This window comes from Pristis pectinata, chromosome 15, assembly GCF_009764475.1.
Source record: "Pristis pectinata isolate sPriPec2 chromosome 15, sPriPec2.1.pri, whole genome shotgun sequence".
Classification (NCBI taxonomy): Eukaryota; Metazoa; Chordata; class Chondrichthyes; order Rhinopristiformes; family Pristidae; genus Pristis; species Pristis pectinata.
The window spans coordinates 27,053,668-27,073,546 of record NC_067419.1 but is presented as its reverse complement, the minus strand read 5'-3'; the positions used below and the strand labels follow the sequence as shown (position 1 = coordinate 27,073,546).

At 35.3% G+C, this 19,879-nt stretch overlaps 1 protein-coding gene across 1 annotated transcript in view; it reads right to left on the bottom strand.

The window, feature by feature from the left end:
* LOC127578284 (forkhead box protein P2-like) overlaps positions 1 to 19,879 on the bottom strand; it is a 309,971-nt gene that overhangs the window by 30,891 nt on the left and 259,201 nt on the right. Inside the window, 7 exon segments of the mRNA XM_052030109.1 lie at positions 3,089 to 3,158; positions 4,280 to 4,401; positions 7,144 to 7,245; positions 7,376 to 7,452; positions 9,185 to 9,386; positions 13,554 to 13,637; positions 14,946 to 15,033. Of these exon segments, the coding sequence (XP_051886069.1) occupies positions 3,089 to 3,158; positions 4,280 to 4,401; positions 7,144 to 7,245; positions 7,376 to 7,452; positions 9,185 to 9,386; positions 13,554 to 13,637; positions 14,946 to 15,033 (745 nt within the window).

Here is a 19,879-nt window from a genome sequence, read left to right as displayed (position 1 = left end):
TGAAACACCTTTATATTCTTCTCTATTCTCACAAAACAGTCCATCCACTTATGTATCATCAGCAAACTTGGAAATATGATATTTGGTTCCTTCAACATAGATTGTGAATAGCTGGGGCCCAAGCACTGATCCATGAGGTACCCTACTTGTCACACACTGCCAACTTGAGAAAGGCACATTAATTCCCCCTCTTTGCTTTCTGTTTGTTCACCAATCCTCAACCTATACCATCTGATTCCATGTGCTCCTCTGTGATCTTCTGAAAATCTAAAAGTACCACATCCACCGGTTCTTCCTTATCTTCCCTACTACCCACATCCTCAAAGAACTCCAACATGACTTCCCTTTTATAAATCTATGCCGGCTCTGCTCAATCCTGTTTCCTTTTCCAGTGATTCCTCATCACGGATTATAGAATTTTCCCCACTACTGATAACATGTTAACAAGTCAGCAGTTCCCTGTTTTCTCTCTCCCTCCATTCTTAAATATACAGTACTTAGTTAATATGAAGCTATGTATCAGCCACAGACCTTTGAGGAACAAGCAATGTGCTGTGATTGTAAGTAAGGCCAGTGAAAACAGTTCATTCAGAACAGAACACCATAGGGTCATAGAGCAGGGAGGGAAGTCCTTCAGTCCACCAGGTCTGTACTGACCATCAATCCCCCATTTACATTCATCCATATTAATTTTCTCACATACCCATTAATTCCCACCAGATTCTGCTACACCACTAACATAATAGGGGCATTTTCCAGTTCACTAACCTACATGTCTTTGGGAAGAAACTGGAGCACCATGCAGTCATGGGAGACCATGCAAACTCCACACAGGCAATACCAGAGATCAGGATTGAACCCAAGCTGCTGGAGCTGTGAGGCAGCAGCACTGTTGGCTGCACTACTGTTCTACCCCAGCTCAAACATATGCAAGATTTGTAACCACTGAGATTAGGATATCCATTTATCTGATGAATTCTGATGACTATTGGCTGCAAATTCAATTATTCATATTTTGATAAATATAGTTAATAAATTATTGCCAATTTTTTAAAACCTTTTTCCTTTTAGTATCCCTTCCTGTCAAGGAAACTAGCCAAGTTCCTGCTATGTTGTGTTTAGGAGATAACCACATCTTGTCTCTCTTTCATGTTCAATTACAGACTCAAGCTTACCATTATCTGACCACGGAGTGACAATTTACACTGTCTGTTGCTACACAACTCAATCTGAGCTCAGTACTAGGCAGATGCAAGTTTTCACCCTGCCACCCACTTTGGCTGAATTAAGAGAACACAAATGAGATTGAAACTTTCTTCCAATTTGTATGATGAAGGCAGAGGAGATTTCAATAAGTCTTCAATAAGTTGTTTTTTTTTTCCTTGCTGCCATCAATGCTTTGGTTTTCCAAGCTCTCATCTTTATTGGTTATTTTTTTATTAATAGGCATGTGAATGAGTACTCTGATTTTATCAAGCTTAAAATGTCAAATTAATGAACACAGAAACAAACATGAATTTTGCACCTCGGATGGGATAATTTCAGCTCCTTATGTCCTCAAGAGAAATTAATTCAGTTCTTTAGTTTTAATTTAAAAGCCAATTTGTGCTATCAGTGTATTTTTGGAATTCAGTTGCACACAAAACATTAATATATTGACCCCAAGCATTTCTACATTGTGTTTGATAAATAGCTTTGCTATCTGTATCTCTCAATTATGTATTAAGTTATTCTCATGTTTTACCTAAACACCTATAAAATAAATTGGCAAGCAATGGATTTAATTGATCACTTAATCAGCTGTATTTATGTTTGTATGCAGTCAAAGAGTTGTATATAAAAGCCAACAAAAACACAGGAACCAATTTTTTTGTGGATTTTTATACACACACACACACTCACATGTGTTACTAAGTTTCTACTCTATTATATATAAAAGAAATCCTACTCCTATTTTATAAATTCCATCAAATCACACTATCATATTTTTCAGTCTGAATGAAGAAATGCTTCATCCTGTGAATCTCTCCATGGAAGCCATCAATACCAATCTTTTTGACCCACTGTGAGACAAACCTGACCGGTGAATAGAGAGCTATTTCCAATTAGCTTTCTCTTCTTTTTCCAGATGCTGGACTAAAACTGGTAATAGTCTGGTAATAATGTCTGAGTGTTAGTCAAGGCATACTTTCTAAAAATCACCAGTCTGAATTACCAATATCATTACAGTATAAGTCTTTGAGACACTTGCATCTCAATTAACATTAAAAATGTAAATACAGTCAGCTAAAATGTTACCAATTTAATGACTAATGATATCAATAGTGTGACTATTGATATGCATGAAATGAACAGTTTAAAATCTTAGCTTTTTTTTATCTGTAAAGGTTGGTGTAATGGGTTACTGAGCACCTATAATGAGAAGAGAAAAGTGAACCTTGGCAGCTGCTCTTTGAATACAAGGTTTGACTAGCAGCAGAAGCAAGTTCGAAATGCAAACCAATTTGTTTCCACTTCTAAGCTGGGCTTGTGCTGAATGGTTTAACCCCAGTGGCAATTCCCTGCTGACTGTTCTTTAACTCCAAAGATCCTGATTCATGTTCTAACAAAGCATCTCCTTGACTTTAAAGAATGACCAAAACTTTACCTCGAAATAAAAGTCATGACATTTTGCCTCTTGTGCATAAAAATTATATATTGTAATTAAACTTTAAAATTTTTGCCATGAGCGCCTCATTCCCTGGCTCTATGATGTGAAATCATTTATGACAGCTTAGATAAATATTAATGCATATCCACATGCATTTGCAGAGGCTGCCATCAATCTAGCATTTGATACAAAGGTGATATTCCAAAATTTGCCACAGGGTGTCCCTCTTGCTTTCTAACCACTTCAGAAATATGTTAAATCTAAACCTACATTAAAAAGGAAAAGCTTAAAAGTATCAAAAATCAAGGCTATAACACAGAAATTAAGATACACACAAAAATATAATTATTGCCAAAGCATTTGACAGCCACAATACACATTTCATTACAAACAGTAAACAGGGCAGTCTAGAACCAGCAATAGCATTAAACTATTTACCTGCAAGCTTGCATTGAGTGCTGCTCCATACCCAAGACTCGTAGGTATGTTTTTGACTAATGTTGGGCTTCTGAAAATATAGCAATGCAAAATAAATGTTAATTCAACAAAAAAAATGTCGTAAGCACTAGATTATAATTATATGTGACACTAACTGCAAAACATTGCTATTTTTCAAAATGTAAAGTGAGGCCAATTAGATTAAAATGACACTATAAACCTTTCTAGCACATTTCAACTCCTAATAAAATATAGAACCAAAAATACTAAATATTCTAATTCTTTCACATCTGTTTTTCTCTTCTTTCAAATCTGTTTTCCCTTCTTTCAAATTAGTTGGCTAAAGATGCTCTGAATGAGCTTTCAAGCATGTTTTATTAGTGATAATTACTCGAGCAAGTGCTGAATAAATGCAAAATATAAACCCCAAAGTACATCATCATCAAGATGAATGGGCCAGTTGCCTAACTAAGCGGTTTCTCAACAAAGAAGTGTTTAGCTTCTCTTAATACACCTGTGGCCTCTTTATATTATTATACAAGGCTATTAATTATACAGGCCAAGGAGAAAGAAATATTAACCAACCCAATCATTCTGATGGAGAATTAATTTGCAAAGCAGTGGAATAAGCAAGCAAAAGGTCTCAGTGCAAGAAATGCTCATCAATACCCTCATCAGGCAAATATTTCTGAGGTCAGCCTCTTTGAGTGCGGTGGCTACTATTAAATTCCTCCTCATCAACAATCTAAAAGGACTGAAACTCATCTTATACTCTAATAATGTACTGCAATGACAAATCAGTGGAAAAGACACCAAAGGACATAAATAGTTGCCAAGCAGAGACCAGAGCAACAGAATGGGCAGAAAAGGAAAAGATAGGTGTATCGGCTTTAAAGAGAAGTAATGAACAAAAAATGCACATCCATAACAGCAGGTTTTGATTTCTGATATCATACAAGCAATATGAATGCAGATTTTTTTGGAAGTGATATGAGGAACAAATACAGGAAAAGCACTAAAGTGATGCTTTACCTATCAAAGTGCATGAAATGTAGGATCACCAAAGTGCACCCATCTACCTTTAAAGCTTACCCTCCAGCATTTTCGGCCCTTGTGAAAGGTTGCAGCTGGAATAGGAGGAATGGTGCAACTAGGAGTTAGCTACAACAGTGAACAATACTGAAGACATACCCTGTTATCTTTTGTGACCTTCTCTTTTGGTATTCTATTTCGTCCACTGTCCACACTGCCCCTTTAACATTTTCTACTCGAACAAAACACTTGTGCAGACTAAGGTTATGGCGTACAGCATTCTAAAGTAAACACAAAGAGGGGAAAAGAGCATTCCAAGTTTTGTAAAATAAAACCAAGGAGCAAATGAACAGCGATTTAACAAGAAACATGCTGAAATCAGACTCCTTCCTTCTTTAACTCTTCATACCTCAATATGACAGGAGTTTTCTGGTACTGGCCTACAAATTTGCCAATTATATTTCTGTAACTTATCAAGTATTCTGTTTTTAATTACAGAAAAAGGAGATTTTCAATGGGCATACTAGGAAAACTTGCAATTATAGTTCCTCTTTTAAACTATTTTTAAAATTATCTATATTGTTCAGAAATTATACACTTTAGACATTAGAAAATCTAAAACCATAAATATACATATTAGTTCTCCTTTTGAGTTGGCTGTAGGCTATGTACTTTGAACAGCAGCATGAATAGCAAAACTGTACACCAATATCTGCCATTTGAACTGTCTGTGATAACAAAGCTCTCAAAGCTATTTTAATAATAGCTATGTCAGAACCTTCTTTGCCTGCTGCTGGTCTAAATTGCAATATCTGTACAAATTACAGTATCTTTGAAAATGCCAGTACAATTAGGTCAGGTCTGTTGTGTCCCTGATCAGCTCTTTGGGAGGAGGGGGTGGCAGTTGGTGTAGTTAGGAATGATTGTGCAGTCCACTGAAATAACTGAGCAGCCTATCTTCTTCCTGTGGTATGAAATGCAAGTGAAACAACTTACAGTGCTACTGCCACATATGTTACTGTCAAACAAAGCCTAATGCAAATAAGCTTAAAAAAACACGCTTTTCAGATCTATAATAATCAAATGACAGAGTTTGTTTGTGGTCTGCCAAGTTAACTGACATTTTAAATGAATCCCATACAGTTCAATGCAAATCTAGTAGCTTCAAATAATATGATAATAAGGAAAAGGTTTCCATTAAACCACTTATTGTTAATTACTGCTTTTCGGCTAAATTTGATATAAAAATACTCAAGCTGAGTTGTTGATTTACAGCTTCCAAATGTGCTAAATTTACTGCTGAAATTTCTATAAACCTTACATCTTGCCTAAGATTATACAAATACAATGTGAGCATAAGAAAATAGTAATTATTTGTAAACACTCATTTTATTATTTCTATTAAATTTGATGGAATAGCTAATGTTCAATTTTTCACAAGATAATGACAATTCCAAGCAGGAGACTTGATCATGACTGTTATTCTAATGCTACAATTAATAACTTGAGACCAACAAATATGATCAGACTATTGAGGTTCTCTGTAATATTTTCTCCTTTCGTTTCTATGTATTGGGTTTGCTTTGAGAAAAGGATCCTATAAAAAAAAGGCATAAGCAGATCTTGCATCTGACCTGAAAATCCATGGATTTGATTGATCTTAATGCCCATGGCTCTGAATATGATAATTTTAATATTAATGAGCAAATGAGCAGTTTTATTATGCATGCGATATAGTTAGAACTAATAAGCTGTTCAGAATGAGTTTCACTGGATTCCCGAGCTGCAGTGATGAGACCAAGCTGAGATATTAAATCATCTTTCATTTCTGCATTTTCCCCCCAGTAAACCAGAGGACAAAACAATCACTAAGTGTTACTATAATGAGTAATATATTGAACTGGAAATAAAAGGTATTGAACATTTTTAAGTATATATTTCAATCATTTTGGATTGTTCCTTTACATTTCTTATAATTTAAAATCCTAGTCCACATTTGTAGTGATTGCATTTGGTTAAAACCCCATAAAATAACTAATAATTAAAAACAAAATATGCCGCATAATTTGGAAATTGGAAGTGCTATTAGTCTTTTGCAGACATCTAGGTCTCTGATGGTCTCAGAATAATCTGCATTCCAAATCCAAATTAATTCAGTTCAGTAAATCTGGTACTCAAAAATGTTTAATATGCTGATGAGCACAGCAAAAATGCTTGTAATGTAGATCTGGCTTTACCACATCTATTCTTCACCACTACAAACATTTCCACTGATTATGCCAAATGACTTGTGGCTAACTGCTGTTTCATTCAGTTTTAAAATGAAAATTTGAAGTGCATTTGAGATGTACTGACTGTCTTTATCTATTGAACTACTCCCTTTCCAACAGAAAAATACAGGGGGAAGAAAGGATACTGAGAGCACCCAATTTTACTTCTTGTAAGTGCAAGATAATGGATTTGTTTAGACAGGGATATGAATGAATTCTTTGTCTCAGTAAATAAACTGTGTTTCTGTTCTGACAGGATAATATTCACTTACTTTCCTTTAGTTCCAGCTGAGTGACCACAGCCCTGACTCCTGTGGCAGCTTCAGTCTGTGTGATGAGGTATGATGTGTACAAAAGGCACAGACCAAGACAAAACCTACAGCCTCCATTTGTTGCACAAGGCAAACAGCCATTTTTCAAACTAATTAGCCAATAATATGTGAAAGTAAAAAGTAATACGGTGCTACTAACAAAGGTGTTGATGATTGAGTGCTCACACTGTAATTAGTGTGTCAGGCCCTCACATCTCCACCAAGGCGAAGCTATTAATTGCACCAAATTAGAAAACGATATCAGAGGCAAAATTATTCTTTCCACTTGTCATTTTGAGAAAGGGAATTCATTCTATTCAACAGCCAATTTGAAAAAGAGGGAAGTCTGATACTAATCTGTTTGTGTCAAGTAAATAAATGTCTTCAGTCCTATCTCCAGGTACTATGCCATGCTTCTGTAAAGTGTAGGTTATGAAGTTACCTTCCAAGTTGCAGCATTACGCCTGAAATAGGCAAATGTTCGTGTAAACCAGTTGTAGATTTCATTAAGTGTTAACTGCCTGTCAGATGATTCAATGATAGCCTGAAATAAAGGGGACAAAATGACATTAAATAACTGTTTTGTAACTAAATAGGGTGACACTTTCTCTGGAAATATTAATTGAGGTAGTAATTAATTATAATGAGGCAGCATTAATTCATTTTCTACTCACCTGCCTTATAAGAGTTGCATAAGTAAATGGAGGTCTGACATCTGCATTCTTATAAAATTCATAGTTTGGGGCAATCTCTGAAAGAGTAATAGCGAATTTTCAAGTAAACAGGGCAATGTCCTGATATAGAAGAATTGACAATTCAAAATCAGTCCAAATTAGTTACTTTGACATGGTCTATTTTTGCATACCTTATGCCAGTAGTAAATTAAACAAAAAGCAACACTTTGTCCCTCTTTCTCCTCTTCCCTCAACTTAGTCCCTCCATGTGTCTTATCTTTCCTCTAAGCAGCTGCTCTGGAGCAAGTATTTCCTTAATAACAAGTATAGGGCAGTCCAGACTTCTCCACAGACACCAAAACTGGCATCCTAATGAGCTGATAAGTGATGGGAATGCCCCAGGTCATGGTTTCCTCCACCATTCTGGGGAGTGATATTGGCCTAGAAATTGGACAATGCTAAATTAGGGTGCAATACAAGCTGAAATATGTTGGATGAACACAGCACAACATTAAGCTATTCTGCTGATTTTCCTTCATTAATGTGGAGCTATAAGCACCAGCTGGGTCTCCAGAGGCCAATTGGACTGTGGTGGCAAATTTGACAGGCCATAGCTGGATGGAAAGGAGCACCTCCGGTCAATGCAGGGGCAAGCAAAGGAGATGGGCTTTTGAGGGTCATTAGTGGCTGTGATGGGAATCCAGGAGGGCTCCTGCCCCACCCATCTCTGCAGAAGAACATAAAAAATTTGCATTTTATTTTTCTAGTAGTGAATGTAAGCAGTCTCTTTAAGGACAGTTGTTTAGCTATGTAACATCTGACAAAATGCCACTGCAGCATGCCCAGTGCAATGAAATTTTTCCAAAACTGGCCTCAAACAGACATGGGGTTTCCTTTTCGCATTCACCTATTTCAGGCATGACCACAGATGAGCCTTAAACAACACAGCAAATAGCACATCTCCAGTCTGAATTGAGTGTTCAAACTGCTGCCATATTGGACCCACGGGCACCTACTTTATGCCTGTAAATTGGGACTAGCAACATCGAATTTCTAGGCCATTGTATTCTCTCTCTTTATGCCACTCATTGGAGCAGCTCAACTGAAAACTAATGAAACTAAACTAACTGATGCAGGTGGTTTCAAGTGTCAAGCAGTGCTGGGATTTGAACTCTCAGCCATCTGGATGGGAGCCAAGTGCTCAGCCACTTAAGCTACTGAACTGAAAATATTTTTCAGTCTATGCAAAAAATATTGACAAAAAGCTCATTGCATGGTTCTTTACAATTATCCTGTTACACTTCATTATGTGTTCAAAATTGGGATGTAAGAATATATTTTCTGCAAAAGCACAGGGCAGGATAATGTGATTTTAAAACTGAGTTGAACTGAAACTTTATAAGTTACTAAATCATGAACAAATGCAGAATTTTGCCACTGTATTTATTTTTATCTGTAGGTACATTGATATCAAGTTAAAAATATATATTTTTTAAAATGTACAATATCCAATTTATTATAAAATTGCTTCCAAAAATATTCAAATGGCAATATCATCGTATACTTCCTTTCTAACTCTCACACCCAAATATCAAAAAGCATTTTTCAAATAAATGTGCTCCATATAATTTGATCTGTGGGGAATGCCTTAAATGTGGTTTAAGTTCAATCTACTTCCGGCAACAAAGGGGATATTATCTCTTTATATAATATTCAAAACATATTGAGTACTTAAGTTAAATGAAAAATTATTAAAATTATTTGTCAGACAAATAGTCAGTCTGCTACTGGAGCTACTTAGAATCCTACCTGATGAAATGGGAATGTTGTACTTATCACCATGTCTTCTTCGAATTGGTCCCACATTGTGCACGTTGGCTGGAGTGATTACGGAGGGTCCTTGCGTGACAGGGGTGACTGGGGCTGTTGGTGTGGTGGGAGTCTGAGGTAAGCTCTGTGGGGATGTCTCTGAAATGTTCTTAGACATTGTGACACTCGACACCAGATTCAGCTGAGGAGGCCCAGGAGGAGGAGCGGGAAAAGGCAGAGACAGGAGAAAGAAGGCTTTAAAAGGTTTGACAAATGAGAGTGGATTCACTTCTACAGCTGTGTTGCCACTAATAAGCAGCAAAGGAAGCAGCCAATCTCAGCTAATTACAGGATGAAATTGTATCATAAGAACTCTAATTAGAGGATGCTGTTAGAGATTATCTAATGATCTGATCCAACATTACTCAGGCCCAACTCATTCTAGTTTATCCCAACTGTCTCTCCTTAATAAAAACGGCTACCAAGGTTCCATGGTTGTGTCTGTCTATTCTTAAGGGCTGAAAAACAAGGCAGATTATCAAAGGATCCAGTTACTGCAAAGGGGACTGGAAATTGTCGCTGCTACTCCACTGCTGCTGCAGTTTTTGTACAGTCCCAAATCTCAGCTGAGAGGCTCCAGCCAGCTGGAAAATTTTACACTGACCTTTACTCTCACTGCTAATTTGGTGGAATGGTAATGACATTACTACATATTCAAACAAAATTGTCTTAATTGCAAATTAGCCAGAGGAGGCTGAAATTTTTCAAATTAAATATGATTGTAAATGGAGAGGGGAATGGAATTTCTTCACTAACAATCATTTGTGGCACGTGTTAGCAAATATAATGAAATGTCAAGTTTGCCAATTCCTCTGGAAGTATCATTTTCAATTTATGATTACAGTGTCAGTTATTGCTGATGTACCCTGGAATATGGGTGTCAGGGAAGAAAAAGGAAAAAAGGAGAAAATGAATGCAAGTTATTTAACAGCGTGTCCTTCAACTACTCCTACCAATAAAATTCCTTAATCCATTATTGAAAAATTCTCACGTCACCTCTTTTATATTTACCACACATCCATTGTCATAAAAAGCATCTAATTAAGAAAATTTACACTCACCCACTGTGAAAAGATTTCTGCCAAATTCTTAAGTGATGCTCTTAATGGCTAATTTGTAGTCATTTTCAATCTATTCTGAAGGGTAATTTCTTGATCTGGGAAAACTGTAATGTTATCTTGTCGCTGCACAAAACTAGAAAATCAGGAATTGTGCAGGAAATTGCAACTGACTAAGTAATTCAGGCACAGCTGTCGTTCCAAATGTTATGTATTCATCTATAGATAAACACCTTTTTCATTTGGAGTAGATTATGCATTTAACATTGATTGATCTTACTTTGTGGATTTGTTTTACACGTTTATAGAGTAGAAAAATTTGTTAAAGAAACAAAAATTAACATATGCCAGCTAATTGTTCTGCATTCTTGGGCAGCAGCCAGGAGAAGCACACTGGCAGTCTAATAACAGCGCCTGGCACCCTGAAGGCATTCCCAAGTGCATCTGTTCCCAATAAACCACAAACTGTTTTATTCTACTGCTACCCACAGCTTGCAGCTTGATGTGAGAAATCCAGTTATGTTTATATATAAATTTCATGGTGACTCAAATACTGTAACTATCCTAATAAACAAACAAGACCATGTTAAAAAATTAGAAAAAAAAATCATACCAGCCTTACCTAATTCATCTACATATTGTATTTAAGGAAACATTTTACCAAGCTATTTCTTTAAAGCATTCTTATAATAAAGAATCTAATAATTTTCATATTGAAATTTGATTGCAAGTGCATTTACTAACAGGGCTGCTGGATAAATCAGAGCAGTTTGATTAAGGTTTTTTTTTATTTAAATCCCAAATTAACTAGCTTGTGAAGAAGAAATATATACAATTTCAAAATAAAATTCACAATTTTGTACACCAAAGTATTTTTCAATTATAAAACTTCATAAAATCACCATCATTAAATCTTCTGTGACTTATATACTGTAGCTGATTATGTTTACAGGGTTATGATAATTTATTTTATCATACAGTAATAACAAGCAGAACATGTTTGCAGGATGGCAGTCATGTTCTGATAAAATGGAATTTATTAAAGATAAATAAGGAAAAGCATGTAAAAGCTGGGATGAGCACTTAGCTACCTCAACTCATCTGAATATATTCAAGGTTGGGTGAAACTCATTATTCAGGACTTACAGCCTTGATAACTTTGATTTTCATCCATCCATAGCATGGCCAAAAGGTACCATTTAATGAAGTACCATCCAGAGAGTAAATGGGGTCATATAATAGACAGTGCAGTTGCACCTTGTGTTCATGTACTGATAGCTGTTAAGGGTGCAGTGATGAACCAACAGAGCTCATTTCGCCTTGGTAATAAATTCATACTATTAATATTTATCAAATGTGTGGGCTGTCTCAACTGAGTCAGTGCATATAAGGACATAAATCAGTACTATCATATCAATTATGGAGCTCTTTTTGTGCAGTATATAAATTTTAGAGTTCTTTTTGTATACTGTTCTCCTTTTCAACCATTCAAAGGCTAACAGTGCCATGTAATACATTCTAGAGAGCACAAGTGTCCAGTGGGAAGAGGAAAAGACTGTAGTTTCAGTTCAACTTACTCATCTAAGGATTTCCTATTAATTACCCATCATCAAATGCAATTAGTAGTTCTTTCATGTATGGTTTATGTAATGTAATGCTTGAGTTACATTATTCAAGTTCAGTTTTAGAATATAAGCTGAAGATCCTTTATTAGTGTGGATCTTACCACACTGCTGGACTTTTACAAATTTACTAATTGAATAATTTATTTATAAAGAATGAGCTGCAGATTCCTGATGGATTTACTCGATAAGTATTTTATCTTTAAACTTTATGTCGTGCTGAATGCAATATGAAATAAGAAGTGATCAGAATATTATTCATTTAAAATAAATGAGTAAAGCAGTGTATTAAACCAACGTCTTTAAATGAGGTTGCCCCACCCCCATTTTACTTAATCTGCAACAAAATTCTTAATAAAAGTTAAAATCTGGGGTTATTAACTTCTCAAGTAATTTGCAACTCTGTAGTTCTAGTGGCTGAGTATTCAAACTCACAACCAGAAGGTCACGAGTTGGAGTCCCTGAGCTGTCCGTCACTTGAATACAGCTTCCTTAGTTGAGGTATTACCAGTTTTCAGTTGGGCTACATGATAAAGTAGCACAGAAAAGCAATGTGTTTTATCTCAGTCAGAAGGGGGGTCAGCACTGCCTAGTTGCCTTGTGTGTACTGCATCTCCTGTTAGTCAATTACAAAGCACTGCTGATGGTAGTCATGAGAAAGCTCATGCTCTGGACCGTCCCTGTCCTTACACGCACATGAACTTATTAGCAACAAGAATTCTACAAGGAACAAAACAAGGAGGAAAAAAAAAGAGATATATAAAACAATTCAGTTTGGCAGAAAACATGCAATTCCCATACAGGAATTGTAACAATATTGTATGTGTTCTTTTCTCCTAATTGACACAGATTTCCAATGGAATGAAAGTTCCTTCTCACCAAACCAATTCTACCACATAGCATTTAACTGATACTGAACTTCTTTAGGCAGGGTTGGGAGTAGTGGTAAGGAGTTTAAATTGACACTTGAACATCTCTGAAAGTAACAAAGCATTTGCAAAGTTTAAAGAATCATGATTTGCATTTTGATTTTAGCATCCAATATGACTCATATTAAAGTATAAAAATTTTATCAGTATTTATTTTTATTTCATTTATAAACCAAGCTAATCACAACAAGATCTTTAATTTCAACAGTCATACCAGGTTTGTTTTAAAATAAAATGCTTTAGATACTATTTTGATAGGCAGTAAATTCTAGTACTTCACCTTTAAGTAACTCCATTCAATGCCTTGCCAATAATGACATAAGAAGAACTCCATTCAATGCCTTGCCAGTAATGACATAGCTATATAGCAGTGCAATTGATGCCCAATAAAATTCTCTTCGCTGGCAAAGTGTATTTGTAAATCCATCAAAATAAAATGTTCTAACATTTCAGCAGTCATCTCAAGTCAGTTATTTGTCACAAGTGAAGTATATTACTTTGTCAGAGTAGAATGTAGGATGTCTATTTTATTTCAACAAAAAGCTATCTGCTAACATTTTTCATAACCACACTTAATCCTTGAGTATTGGCATAACCGTTCTATATGGAAACTGTCAAGACAATTGTTTATTTTTATGGTATGCAATATTCATTAAATGGTGTGATCCTTGTTCAAACAATTGCTGAATATCAAACTTACAGGTTTCGGACATGGCTTAGGATCAGAGGGTCTCATGTGGAGGTGGGTCATCATTGCCTGAAGACGTTCACGTTCTTTAGAAAGCTGTTATTGAACAAACAGAAAATAAATTTCTTTCAAAATACTTCTAAAATGATTTTGATAGCATGAATTTTATTTCTCTAATTCACCATAGGATCAAGTCCTTTTTTATAAGCTATTCTTAAAGAAAAGAACATATGAAGTACTCATCATTTAAGCCTCCCTTGTATTAAAAGGTCACAGAAAAACAAATAACACTTCATCTTTTTGTCAATAGAAGAATTTAGGTCATGGATGTTGTGACAGTAACAAGTTACCAAGAACACAAATAAGTAGGCCCTTGGTGTCCTGATAAAGTCCTGTGGACACTGTTAGGAATGGACTAAAGCCAGCAGCTGGAAAGAAGTGAAGGGTTCTCAAAACACTATGCCTGCCAGAATCATCTACACGCTTCATCCTTTCCCTCTGAGGTCCAGTTATTGCCCCCTGCAATCTGCCATCATCAATCTAATTCAGCAGAGTGACAGAGACCTGGCAGTGTGATGCACTTATCTCCGTCACAGAGTCTGGGTCCACATTGCTCTGGGTCTCATTACAACTGACGGACTTTACATCAGGAGATTGTTTCTATAAGTCAGCTAGAAGGAAACCTATTAATTGGCCACCTAGAATGCAGGATCATTGAGTGAAGATTGTTTTCTTGTGTTTTAAAATCATATACTAGACTGTTAGCTGAAATTATTATGTCCTACTTCTTCAAATCACAAACCAAATTACTGAATTTAAATGAAAGGGATTAAAAAAAATTGTAAGAAAATAAACGGTCCATTTTACTGAAAATAAAATGTCCTTCAATCCCTGGTAGTGATTTTATGCAAGTGTGCATAAACACAGAGACATGCAGTCTGAAAGAGAGGTGAGACAATTTGCAGAAAGCAAGGAAAAGTGAGATTAGAAAGTGATCAACCTGCATTGCTCTCAGATACCTTCTCATAGTTAGCTGAGGTCCCGGAAGAAGATTTCCTGGATACCATCTTGGCCACTAAATAATGTGTTGTTCAGAAGATTTTATAGGTAAGGATTTCTTTTTTGTGTGACTCAGTGATTGTAGTGGTGATGGTGTGGGGAGTTACTTTAAAGTAATCCTTTATTACATTACGATCTATGGTTTTACCTGGCTATTAATCCACAACTGAATTTGTAATCCACACAATTAATTTATAAACATTTTCATGAAGTATACTATGGTTTATTAATACATCATGTAAATAATACATGAACCAAGAAAGACTGAACAAAGGCAGAAATGAAAATACTAAGGATGTATTCTGAACTGCTTCGTGTATATACAAACCATTACAACCAGTTTACCTGAATCTCCAATTGCTGCACAACCTGCATTGGACCCGACACTGTGCAGTAACTCCTGTCATCTAATGCATGCTCATTATTAAGGTGCCTGCAAGTAGAAAATATGTATCAGGCTGTTTAGTACATCACAATTGTTATTTATGTAACTCTATTAGACATCATAATAAGCAATGTTACGGTCAAATGATGCAGCATATGATATTACAAGAGACTGTGGATCAGCATTTATTCGATCAGCTATAACACTGAATTGGCATTTTTGTGACATGTACTTCCATTAACTAGACCTCTGAAGCAAAAGGATGATATTAGCCACAACCAGAAAAGGCAAGACTAACAAATATACAGAACGATTTTGTCAAATCATAGACTAACAGCAGAAAACATAAAATATTATGACATAGGAAGAAGCCATTCAAAACAATTCAGTAATCAGCCCCTGTCAGTCTTCACTTTACACATAGCACTGCATTTTTTTTCTTTTGAGTTTCGCAATGTTATGCCTGGCAAGAATTATAACAAAGGCTGATATACATTTCCACTACTTTTAAGGAATGCAAGCACAGGTGATTCACGCATGCAATGAGAGATGTTGCAGAGAGAACATTGTGGGAAATCACAGGAGCACAGCTGTACCAGTTTATCCAATAATTTTAATGGGCAGAAAATCACAGGCATATGCTCTATAATTTCATACAAAGGGCTTCCCAACATACTGACAGCAGCAAATCAACCCAATTCCAGTGTAAACACTTTATGACATGGTGGGCATACATGAACCCTTGAATCTAGTTCAAGTAGAATTTTCTGAAGAGACTAAGGAGACAGAATTATGCTACACTTTGTTTCAGTAAGTTCATTCATTTCATCAATCACCAAAATATCAAAGTAAATGCCTTTCCACTCCCTTTTTGCATTATATCTCCAATTTAAAGCATGGTTTTACTTTTCATTTGAATTTCCATGATCACATTCCCTTTTTATGAAATAGCATCAGTGTTCCTTGGCCTTATTTTGGTAATACTCATCTATTATTTGTAACAACTTTTTTTCAATGCCTGAACACAACAGTTTTAAGAACAAAGTTGTTGTTTTGATTTTAGCACCATTATTTTACTCTACCAATGGAAAAGTTAGTTACTAATCTACTGTCTCAAATTATCCAATCCTACCAATTGGTATTGCCAGGGTAGGAGTAATTTCAGCAACAATTATCCTCACAAATATAATTCCACCTTGGTCTCAGCCAGGTTTCTTAACTTTCCCTTAGATTATTGATTTGCATTCAGCCTCATGTACTGAGCATTTAATTAAGACACAAGTGACAACTCTCCCTTTAAGTTACTGTGTTACATTCACCAGATCTCAAGTTTCATTTAAAATATTGAAACATGAAATCCCAGAGAATTCTAGAGCAAGTACCAGATGGAGATAGCCATTTAGCCCAATTAGTCCATGTTTGTTTTTATCCTCCATATGAAAAGTAATCCTAATTCCATATGGAAAGTGTAGCAGTTTAAAGGGATCAAAACTAGTGCAGAATACTTTTCAGTAATATAATAGTCTTATAGTTTGTAAAAAAAAAATCACAGAAGTTTGAATTGCAAAATTATATTTCAAATCTGCATCTGTCACTTTTCTTATGTTATTTTCTGAGTAGATTACCGAGAAGTAAATATTTACCTTCAAACCAATGCTAGAATTGAAAAGTAATCAACGCTTGTCATTATGTTTCTCTGATGAGAACATTATTAAAACTTATGGATGAAATTGTTCAAAAGTGATTAGAAGGAAAATGTATACTAAAAACACAAATGGTAATGTAAATGAAAATAATGTTACTACAAAGTTCACTTAAATATTTTTCCTTTTTTAAGTTAAGCTGCACTACAGCTAAAGGCTCATTTGCTGCTTTAGCATTTTTTGAATGCTTTGATCAGTATTAGCACATTGTGTACAAAAAAAGGACTAAGACTCTTGGTGAACAATGGTACTGATTGGAGAAAACTGAAAAGTAAAATAAATTAAGAAATAATTTGTAAGTGCTACTAAGCTTGAGTTCGAAAATCTTGGGTATTGTAAAAGAAAGTAAAGACCATTCAGGTACCGAAATTTCTTGGCAATGAGGACATTTTCTTGGGTATTCCTGCATGATAAGAACCGAGGTATGTTGAACTATCTAGCTAAAGGGACAAATGCCCCAGGTGCAAAAAAAGTCCTCAAATGTCACAATAAGGTTGCCTTAGTAGAAATATGATTTCATTCCTTTGTATAAGAAAATTTTTTAAAAGACATAACAAAACATCTTCAAATAGCTGAGGATTACCTTGGTAAAAGAAATGGCAAGAACAAGGAGGTAAGAGTGTAAATATGTTGGAATGAAATAGCAAGGAACTGAGAGGACTACTAATTCAAAATTTGATTGAAAATATACTTGATTGAAGAAAATTTAAAATAAAACTAAAATGCAATCTTTAAAGAGAGTGTTATTTGAATTTCCCCACTCCTCCCAACAGAGTTTAGAAACAGCATCTCCAGCTTTTATACACTGCACTCTCAAGCACTCATATTACAATTTCATATGTTGTAGCACATTTCAAGATGTATTTATATTTAAATGACAATGCTCCCCAGTGGTTCAGTGAGTTTAACCAGTAAGTAGCTGAGCCATGCAGACTAGCAAGATCCCAGGTCAATCCTTGGTCTGTATCATGTGAGCTGATTTCAGGCCAAGGTTAAAATTGAACCTCAGTTACGGAGCAGAAAATCAGCCAGGTTTCTCACTTCCAATCACAATATTCACTTCTGAAGATGATTATTTGTCCATGACTGGAGAGGAAAAGATTGGACGTTCAAAATCCTATATACCAACACCCACTCTCAAGGTGCACACATTAATAATGGTCATATAAATCTAACTCTAGCAAAAAAAGGAGAATGGATACAAACAATTGTAGTTTGTTAAATTAGGCAAGTCTTTAGAAAATATGCAGCCTTCACATTTTCTATATGTGAATCTTAATGAATAATTAAAATATAATAAAACAAAAATGCCCTTCAACTACACTACAGCAGTTGTAGAAAACTGCAGTTAGCTAAGCCATTACTGCTCTGCAACCACTGCAAGCATGAAAATAGTTATCGGCATTGCCCGTCAACCTAGACTATATAACAATGACATCTGCTCACGTTTGTTAACATCACTACAAAGAACAAAGCTGAAAATAGTGCAATGCTACACCACAGTCAGAGTCTTGGTTCAATTTTCAATGGAAATCAAAAGGTTTAAATTCCAATACAAGCCTCCGTTGCGTTAAATGAAAGTAAAAAAAAAAGGAAGGTCTTTGCAAAGTTATGTGAGGCAATGCCTCTCTGTCGAAATTATTATTGATGACAAATTCACAAAGCACCCTTAAAATGACATAGAGTTTGGAAATGCCAAAGCTGCCACTTTCCTTTCTGTAATTATAGGCTAGCTTGCAGCCCTCTTATTATTTAAAGTATAAACTCTGTCAGATCAATGAACACGCAATATTCCATGCATTTTTCTCTGCTACATCTGCTGTCTCCTTTCCTTGCTATTGTTTACCAGCAATGAGCAAAATAATAGTGTCTATTCATTCTCATATTTAATTACGCCAATCACTCTTGCAAAATTGGACACAACCAAAGAAAAGGTATAAATAAACCTCCACAATAATAAATCAAGAGATCTTTCATAGGTTTAAATTATTAACCTATTTATTTATGATTATTTTATACAGAAATGATGACTCTCTTTCATGCTTTAGTAACCACTTCAGGTCAGACATATTGCTCCTCACAAATTCTCTGTGATTTATATAAGAAGAATGAGATAAGCTGAAAAATGATAGGATTGGTGGATTTTTTTCAGTCTGTGCTTAATTGCTGTTTCAAAATGCATATGCAAAGGGACATTTCATTAATCATTTAATCACATCCCTAGCAGGAAGTTGGACCTAATGTTGCAAATACCCTTTTCATTTCAATACTCCATAATGCTATCGTATGCACTTGATATATTGCATATGTCATAAATTATAGCTGCTTCAAAACGACCAAGTGGGTTGTTATCCCCATAGATGCTTGTTACAAAACCTTTATTAAGTTTTCTACTTATTGCCAGTTCTATTTCACAGCTTCATTCCGGTCTCCAATAACAGCTATTTCCAATGTCAAAGGTCTATAAATTACCCATGCAATCTCTAACACCATTTCACAGACCCGTTCTACTTCTACTGGTCTGCTAACAAGGCGATTACACACAAATTACTGAATGCCTATGAAATATTTAAGTGCATCCTACTTTGCTATGCATTAATAAGAGGAAAGCAGTCTCTGGAATTCTGGTTAGCTGAAGTCCCTAATGTCCCCTAATGAGCCTCTTACAGTGACTCTAGTTCAAATACAGAGGTGAAGGAAAAATGCGAAGGGTGCCTTCAAAAAGCCAGCACTATACAAACATTCCATGAGCTAGCTCTAATTTATGGGTCACTTTATAGGTATATTGATTTTTGTTTTCAAAATGGAATAAATGATGTGGTTGTCTACCATTCAGTAAAGGGGTATGAAAGCCTTTTTCTAGATGCTTGATTCAGCCAGACCTGAAGCTTAAGTGTGAAACTTGAATATGATTAGCATACCAACTTATTCACATTATTAATTAAAACACTTCTGAAGCAGTGCAGTAAAGCAAAAAATAATCCAATCTGATTTTTTGTGACTGTGTTTTAGAATGACTATTGGCCTTGATAAACAGATTCTATAAAAAGTTGTGATTGATTAATATTACAACTAGAATAATCTTAACATATCTTGGAAAATGAATTTCACCCTTAATGCAACATACTGTGAGGTTTTATCATATTTTTTATCTTTTCACACCTTTAGTTCTGCGTATTCCTCATTTACAT